Source organism: Channa argus, chromosome 17, assembly GCF_033026475.1.
Source record: "Channa argus isolate prfri chromosome 17, Channa argus male v1.0, whole genome shotgun sequence".
Lineage (NCBI taxonomy): Eukaryota > Metazoa > Chordata > Actinopteri > Anabantiformes > Channidae > Channa > Channa argus.
In genome coordinates, this window is record NC_090213.1 from 17735241 (window position 1) to 17744637 (window position 9397).

The following is a 9397-nucleotide window of genomic DNA, read 5'->3' on the forward strand; positions in this document are numbered from 1 at the left end:
ACGACATAATAATACACAATAAAGATGAAAACATGTCTGTGCTCTTTCCCAACATTTCGTAACATATAACTGTCACTGTTGTGTCTCTGCCACTGCAGAACCAGGTCATCTTATTAAAGGGAAAATCTTCTCTAAAGACAAATTCACATGTATCATCTGTTACACTAAACACGAATAATTTCCGGTTTTATTGTTATTTTTGTATACTTCCATCAAAGAGCCATTTATTTGCATATATATATATATACAGTATGTCTATGTACCCCCATTGTTTGGAGTTGGGTTTTATTGTCATACAGTTTAATGGTTCACAAATGGCCGTGGTGATCATTTTAAGCATTTGTCCTAACAAAGACATGACTGGGATCAAATAACTTTCCAATAAAATAAGCAAATGGGTTGGAGTGAGTGCATGTGTTATTATTTGCATCAATTATGAATATGAAAGATTAGTGGAGAGCAAAGTTGTTGACGTCAACAGGACATAGTACAGACTTCTGCAGAGTAAGTCCTTTTTTGTTTGACTCACCGTTTGAAGCATCATTTTTAATTCACTGTAAGCAAATAAACTTTACAAACTCATAATACATTTAATAGAAACTGGAATTTTTTTTAACTACCTTGACCATGTTTTCGTAGAAACACGGTTTGAAATGTCAAGAGGACGACCTCTGCCTGGGTTAATTAAGGTTAAATGTGCAAATAAGCAAGCTAATATATCATTTGTTAACCCATTTCTTTAAAAAAAAAAAAGTGTTAAAACATATATATAATAATAAATAAAAAATATATATTATATATATATATATTATAATAAAAACATAACATAAAAGTACAATAAATGGAACTAAATAAATACAAATAGGCATTAAATGCTGGCTCAGAAATGCAGATTCAATGCAGTTGCAGTGCCTCAAATGGCCCTTATTGAACTTTTGGGCCTGCATCTGCTAATAGTGTTACCATAGCGCCCCCTGGTGCGCAAAATGCCTTCCCACAACTGTTGGCTCTAAACGACCAGTGCTACTTGGGATTGTCCAAGTCAGAGAAAGGATCCTACACACATGTGATCTGTATTGTTGCTCTTCCGCTGCCTTTATATAGTCAATATCCTGCACGCTAAAAGTCTCCCCTATGTCGATCAATTAAAAGTTAATAAAAATAGTTATTGTTAGTCCTATCTAATCATGTCTGATCCTATTTGGTTAAGTCTGCTGGAATTAAATCCCTCTGTCTCAGCGCTGATTGGCCTCTCATTAGCTGTGTGAAATGCAATTAGACCTGTACTTTGTCTAGATGTGGAGGCCATTGAGCAATAATAGTATTGTTCTTGCACAAGTCTAGCGCTCTCCCCCCCCCCATCTCACGGAATGATCAATGATTATTGTAGGCCAGCTCGATGGATTTGATCCAGACTCTTGAGTGGACCTTTGGCGTCTGCAGCCGCGCTTGGAGGCGGGGTGGGGCAAAAAAGTCAGGATTGTGAGGGCTATTATGGTGCAAAGTAGAGCGCTTCATTTCCTCAAATATTTGACGTTAAGATAAAGCAGACAACATGAGATCAGGAAGTCGGTGACAATGCAGACACGTGAATAATGAGGAATTTGCGCTGACCACCAACTCAAGTTCAATATTGACTTTATGGAGCAGCTGCGCCTTGTTGCCATGAAGACGCTGCACATCACGTGCTGTGATATAATGTTCACATCAGGATGTACGTGCAGCCAAACCAGAAAAGGGATCTGGGTTATTTCCTCTCAAATTTAAACAAACCGAGTCTTTTACAAACTGCCGTTTTTCAGCAATCAAAGGGGATTTAGTGTCTCACAAATGGAGGGGAATTACCTATAAATTTGGCTGCTTTTGAATGCAAACGGATGGATGTTAATTAACACCTGCGTTGTTGATTGTAGGAGTTTGTTGCCCTTTGATTGAAAAGAAATGGCACCTTTAAACATCAGATGTGGCTTTGAACTATAGGCGACTTGCTTTTGGAACGACTGAGAAATATCACACAATGGGCATCTTAGGTTGCCCTTAAATTAGGGGTCGTAATATGAGGGAAGAGAGAATGGAGGTATGTATTTTGGGCTCTGGAGGCACTTAAACAGGTCTTTGGCTGGACTGGACAATTAATGTGCTGTGAATTTACGTGTAAAGTTACATTTACATGATACTGACATCAGACAACCTAAGCAGCAGACATCAGAGCAGTTTGTACCTTATTTGTGAGATTTGAAGGAAATGACTATCGATGAGCTTATTCGAAGATCTACTGGAATATAATCAAATAGGAATTAGTTTTTTCCTAGGGGAGTGCTGCAGCATTTTACATATTTACTATGATTTGTTAATATTTGTGGTAGTAGCAGGTTTATTCCTCTTTACATTTATTACCAGTGGCCAGGGAACAGCAGTCAAAGAAGTCACAGAAAACTAATACTTCCAACATTTGATTTAGAATTTTCAAAATAAAACTGCCCCCCCCCCAAAAAAAGAAATCCATAAATAAAAAATTCATATATATGTATATATGTGTGTGTGTTTATGTACATATATATATAGACATCTATCTATCTATCTATCTTTAGTGCCAACAATACAACACAAATCAATCTTAAATGTAAATTTCATATTATCACTGATTTATTTAATTGAATCCCAGATTAATGCAACCACGAGGTGACACGAGCCAGTGTCTTCTTGTCCCAAGTCTGGATAAATGCAGAGGGTTGTGTCAGGAAGGGCATCCGACGTAAAACACATGCCAAATTAAAAATGCGACTCAAGAAAGTTGGCTTCATAAACTGCAATTTGCCAAGTTGCTCACAGCCTAATGAATTCAAAGCAAACAAAAAAGCAGTAATAATAACTTTGTAAAAATATTAGTCTACACAAAATTGCCTGTGCGCACATGCAACTGAACACTGACATTGCGAATGAACTCAACTGCACAATGCATCTAATAGCAACACTTACGTTTTCTATTGTTTTGTTAGAAATAAAAATGTATTCATATAATAATATCATCATGTACATGTTTAATGCATTCTACGATGGCACTATCTCAACCTGTGTCAGCACTAATTAATAACTTGTCCTGTTTGCAGGCTGAGGGAACTCCAGCTGAAAGCGAGCAGGTCTGGCAGTCATCTGTCATTTGCTCTTCCTGTGTTCCCCTTCAGTCTGTCTGACATCTCCAAGCAAACACAGCCCAATACACAATCACAGGCAAGGGCCCCTCCGGGCAGCCATGTGAGAGCACCCCTCTTCTAATGTTTGTGTGACAAAAAAGGCCAAGGCAAATCCTCGCAATGGAATCAGATAATCACCAACCTGTGAAGAGCCTGCCCCAATCCACATCCCCCCCCCCCCCCCCCCTCCCTCCCTCTCAACCCCCTGGATTAACTGTCTGTTTGACTAATAATTTTAATCTGCTAGAGAGAGGGCCTACAGTGGGTGACAGGGCCCGGAATAAACATCTCATTCTCCAGTGACCCTCCTCTACTGAAGCCCTGTTATACACTTGTATCAAAGTGTACAAACTGAATGACCTGGTGGGTTTTTAGCCCTGTATCTTCTTCCCTTGGCTGCACAAAATCGCTTTCCGTCCACCGAGACAGAAATAAGCCCTCTGTGTGACAGACTGTTGCCAGACTGTCCCAGTCTGACATTGTCTAGTGGAATGTACACATCAGAGTGTGGGGAGCGTGTAGACAAGGGTACCACTGAAGCGAGGGCACCTCGGGTTCACAGGGTCAAGAGATGTCTGTCTGGGGCCCATTTGGAGCACGGTTGGATTTCTGGAGAAAGAAAAGTGTCGAGACAAAGAAATCTAAATCAAACTAGTGTATATCTGCACGCTCATAAGAAACACGACCCCATTCAGATGCTTGGAGATTTAACTTTGAACAGCAAGTCACCCACAAACCCACAAAGACTGACAACTCCTAATTGGTGAATGATTAATGTAATTAATGTCATGTAATACTTATGTTAATGAGGGTTTACGAATCCAACAGATACTTGCTGTCGCAATTGGTAACTTTAACTCTTTAAAATGTGACAGATTTCCTGTGCTTCATCCCAAACCTTCTTATTTTTAGATGCCACACTCTCTAACTGTCTTTGTGTGATAATGAAATCCTCTTCAAGTTGTCACCAGAGTTTAGATCCTCTCCTTCTGCCATCAGATGCAACGCAAGCCACAAACATCCAGCATAGTTTGAGTGGAACTATTGTGAAATGACACCTCCACAATACGGTTGGCACTCAGGTCTAATTGTTGCTGTTTGAAGTATGGCGACTTAGATATCCTGTTTAAGATGGGGATGTGTTGTTGCACCTTTGTTATGATAAACGTCCCTGCCCCCATCGACAAAGTGTGAAGGACTAGGAGGGCCGCAACAATATAAGGGGCCGGAGGAGTGTCAGAGGGACACTGTCTATCTGTAGGTGACCCGAGCTTCTGTGCTGCTGCTTATCGCATTGAAATTTTGACTCATGGATTTCCTCCGCGCTTGTCTCCTCTTCACCGGTCTCCTCGGTGTCTCAACCGCTTTTACGCATCAGGATATGAAAGAAGCGCTGCTGAAGAAACTGGGCATGGATACAATTCCAAACATTCACAAGAGGGATTTGGAGAACCTGGTGGTTCCGGCGCATATCAGAAATAAGTACCTTTCCATGTTGAAGATGCACCATAGCAGAAGACGCAGATCTCTGCCCAGTCTGGCGGGCATCCTGAGGGGAATCCCTGGTAATGCAGGTAAAGAGCATTCACATTTTAGAATAAATATAACGTGTCATTTTGCGAATTAAACTTAAACATAACTTTGACACCGATAACAGTTTGGAAAACGCCGTTTTTCCCGTGCGTAATGCGTAAAAGTATTTTTCACGCACCACGCTGGCTTTTAAAAAAAATTGATTTTAAGCAACTTGTGGAGAATATAATACTAAAATGCACACATTGCTCTGTGTTGTAGACATTTCTGGGGAATACGTCTACTCTGACACAACTCGGCACCGGATGGTGTTCGACATGGAGGCGAGGATCCCCGACAACAGCGAGGTGACCATGGCGGAGCTGAAGCTCTACCAGCGGGCTTCCTACCAAAAGCGTTTCCTGGTGGAAAAGAAAAACCACCGGCCCGTCAACAACGTCCGGGTCAGCGTTTACTGGGTGGAGGTGCTGCCCAACGGATCTAACCGGTCATCGCTGGTGGATTCACGGTAAGACGTCAGTTTCACAGAATAGCGTGTAAAATGAGTGGCAATCAAGAAAAAACAAAAGGCGACATAACTTTGGCCTCAATTGGTCATCTTAACCATAATTTAATTCATTTACAGGCTTTGTAATTAATCGTTCTTATCTCTCGTTTTCACAGACTGATCCCCATTCACGAGAGCGGCTGGAAGAGCTTTGATGTGACCCAGGCGGTGCATTATTGGTCCAAGACGCAGCAGAAGACACTTATGCACCTGGAGGTGTGGATCGAGGGCGAGAGACCTGGCAGCTACGCGGCAGAGATCGCCAAGAGTGTGCGCTTTACCACCCAGGAGCAGACGGACAACACACTGGGAAAGCCCGAACTTATCCTCTACACACTCAACCTCGAAGAATACGGGTAAGGGCGCGAGCTTTTGATTTACAGGATATTGTGTCAGTGTGACAATAAGCTCGTGACCACCTTTTGTTTTCACCTGTCAGCATCTGCATTCATTAGTCGGAACAGTTTGCCACAGTGTGCGGAAGGTTTGGTCTCATAGTTTGGTGCCAAAGCACGGGCGCACAACGTGTATTGTATAAATTGTGTATTGTTTAAATGACCACAAAAATTAGACCACAAATGAAAGAGGTTGATAGTTAATTGGACAGATCAACAACAGGCAGGTGCTACCTAAGACATTCTGGAAACATTTTGCATTGACGCGTTAAGCCCCCATGTTGCCCATTTCTTTAAATAAAAAACATGTCAACAGCAGTCATCTAACCAAACCTTAAAAATCCTTGCAGCTCTCGCGGTGACTGCGATGCCAACCACAGCAAAGACACCTGCTGCAGAGAGCAGTACTTCATCAACTTCCGTGCGCTCACCTGGACACAGTACTGGATCATTGAACCAGCAGGATACCAGGCGTACAGGTGCACAGGAGGCTGCAAACAGCCCAAACGCAACTATGGCTATGGGGAGCGCAGGTGTACGGCGGCTGAGAGTACCCCATTACCCATCATGTACCTGGTAAAGAAGGGGGACTACACTGAGATAGAAGTGGCTGAGTTCCCCAATATGATTGTCGAAAGGTGTGCTTGCACGATGGACAATGTCTCCATAATATGAAGTCATGGAAAACAACTATAGAAATCCTACAATCACAGATTCTGGGAAAGTATTACAGAAATATTGTACTGTTTTTGTACTGTTTTCATTGGGGTGTTGATGTATTTAATAGTTTCAAACAACACGTCTAGTACTTTCTATTTAAATGTACATTTATGGAGAGTTTCACACATGACAGGCAGCTCCTGCTGCCACTGACCTCCTTCCACGAGCACTTTTATATATTTTGTAGATTTTTATATCTTTTGTAAGTCACATTTGAATGAGTTGTGTTGAATCCACAGCCACTGTTTGAATTCGGTATGATGTGTTATTGTTTTTTTCAAATTGTACATAATAGGAATGAGTTTATGTTTTGAAAAATAAACTATTTTGTTTCACTGAAAGTTTCCGGTCCTCGTCTTCCCTGTTGTCAAGCATGTCTGTGTGGCCCAATTCACATTCGGGATCACATTCACATGCAGCCGCCTTGTCCTCTCTTCCACTTCTTCGTTTGCAGCTATAGGAAATTGTAAAGCAGAGCAAATAATTTGCCTAATGACTTATAACACTTGTTTCCCTGAGGACACACTGTCCCTGACAATGATGGTCAAACGTACTTGTCATGCTTTATTTACAGTGCGGCCACATACAGAGGGACGTGGATTCAGTTCTCATTAGTGATGGGCTCTTCATGTGTTTACATCAGGCTTAGACCGGGCTAAACGTTGGTAATCAGGGCCAGCGCCTAATACGCTGTTTGCTGTCTGAATGGGGGTTGGGTTGGGGTGGGGGGGGGCCTTGTCATTCATCACTATGGCTCTGATGGAGGTAAACGTGCTGCCCTGCCAAAGACATCCAGCTGTTCGTCTGGGAGGCAAGTGGATTCTCTAACAGCACAGGTGCTGCTGTGAAGAAAAAGTAAATGTGTGGTGCCCATTGAGAGTTTGCTGCATTCAGTCTTCCCAAACGAATTACAGTGTAACACACAACTAAATCGGTGGTGATGCTAACTAGTTAGAGATCACACAATTGGTTTAACTCCTTTTTAGATTTCAGGTGATTTTAGGGGCAAACGTTCTTTATCTGAAAGAAAAGATCCACTGGGAAGACAAAGAACATACAAGACCTTTTCAAGAAGTGCACGGATTAGCACATGTCAGGGGAAATTAAAGGCATTAGGACGTTTCCATGTTACTGAATGTCGTTTGAAATGTACACTCACAATCCAATACAGCAGCTCTGCCATGAATTCTTTTACAATGTTATAATGTCTCAGTTTTTAATTTAACACTGTCAGAGACCTGATAATTCTACTCTCTGTGTATTATTGAGGTCATGGTGGTTGGTGGACCTGTACTGGAGTACATCATAAGAGGTGATTAAGAAGAGGTGCTTCAACGTTGCTGAAGTTTTGAATGAGGGGGCCGAAACGGACAGTTTCAACTCAAAACCTGAGAAATTATTAAACTGTAAAAGTAGAATTCATTGCCGAGCTTCTGTACTGAATTGCGTTAGATTGTACAGGTGTACCTAATAAAGTGGCCAGTGAGTGTATTTCAATTGGTTGCTCATCCTCCAAGGTCACTTGTGAGAGAGTTGTGAAGTTTAAGAGGATGGAATTATGGCATTTTTTTTTTTTTTTTACTTGATGACAACATCCAAAGAAAATTCTGGGAATCCAAGTTATTCCGTTTCTTTGGACGTCAAATGTCCCAGTCAGTCTAGTTGTTCCTCAGTGTACTGGGAGGCTAAGTCATTCGTGTGTGCTGTACACAACGAAGACATTTGAGTTCAAGATAAAAAGCATTTATTTGATGGCGTTTACACATTTTATATAAAATGACCCAAGTTTGAGGTCTTTCAGAAGTAATGGAACCCATGACTGACAGGTGTGTTTTATTTCCCGGGAATGTGCTGTTCTAAATCAATACCTTGTTAATAAGAAAGCAGAAAGCTGTATGTGGGATGAAAGCAAGTCATTTGGAAAATGAGAAGGAAAGGGGGCCACTTGGAGACATTGCACACTCATACACTCAACACTAGACAGATGTGAATTTGGAATGTCCTGAAAAAGAAAGAAAGCACAGAATGGGTCAGGCAAAGGAATCCACAACAGGTAATGGCAGAAACATTTTGAGATCTGTGAAGAAAAAACAACACGACATAAACAACAATCGCCATCAACCTCTGCAATGTAGGGCTGAAGGTATCACACTCCACCGTTTGGAGAAAGCTTCAGGAGCAAAAATACAGTAAAACAGTAAGAATCAAAACGTCAGGTTGGGATTCAGCTACAAAATATACAGAGATCAGTCACAAAGGAACAATGTGACCAACATAAGGTTCGGAGGACAAAAGGATCTAGTCATGATCCATCTGTGAAGACGGTTTAGTAAAGAAGTTTGCAACACCCTAAGTTAAAATGGTAAAAAAGTTAAACAAAGACTGATTTTTTTCCTGAATAATATATTTCATGCACATTCAGCTAGTATGAATGTACTTTTCAACATCAGAAGTGACAAATATGTTTAAAGACTGTACAAAAAGAGAATTATGGTTAAATAATAATTATATCAGTGCAGAAGTTTGCATTCCCCTTGATAAATACTCTAGGTAATTGACATTAATATGTAAAATCAGGTGTCCAATCTTTAATCTAATCTTCAATACTTGATGCTTGATGAGTGACACCAGGTGTATTCAACCAGACTTGCACTTTAAATTTACCACAAGGTACGAACAGTCTCAAGCAATTTGCTCACAAAAATCCCTTTCAGAAGAGCTCAAAATGAAATTGGTAAATTTTCATAAAGCTGAAGGATATGAAAATGTATCCCTAAAGTGTTTAGGGATACTAGCACCGACTGTAAAAACTATAAGACAGAATTAGTAGAAAATTAAGACACACTATAATACTCTTCCAAGAATGACCCAAAGCAAAAAGCAAAGTCGACTCAGAAATGGTTAAAAAAATACAGTGATGTTTTATCATAACCTGTGGATAGATTGTGAGAAGGTTCTACATGGCAGACAGCCAGGCAATCTGGTAGATTTGGAACACTTATGCCATA

At 40.9% G+C, this 9397-nt stretch overlaps 1 protein-coding gene and 1 long non-coding RNA gene across 2 annotated transcripts; one reads left to right on the top strand and one right to left on the bottom strand.

The window, feature by feature from the left end:
• Positions 1–3557: 3557 nt before the first annotated feature.
• LOC137103056 (uncharacterized) lies at positions 3558–5112 on the bottom strand. The gene is made up of 3 exons (XR_010911346.1): positions 4972–5112; positions 4681–4756; positions 3558–3803 (listed from the first exon to the last, which is right to left on the bottom strand). It is a non-coding gene; the product is annotated as an uncharacterized lncRNA (long non-coding RNA).
• On the top strand, positions 4362–6663 carry lft1 (lefty1). Its single transcript, XM_067483070.1, has 4 exons — positions 4362–4768; positions 4989–5235; positions 5391–5630; positions 6020–6663. The coding sequence occupies exons 1-4, from the start codon at positions 4504–4506 to the stop codon at positions 6342–6344; spliced, it is 1077 nt and encodes a 358-aa protein (XP_067339171.1). The 5' UTR covers positions 4362–4503; the 3' UTR covers positions 6345–6663.
• Positions 6664–9397: the final 2734 nt, after the last annotated feature.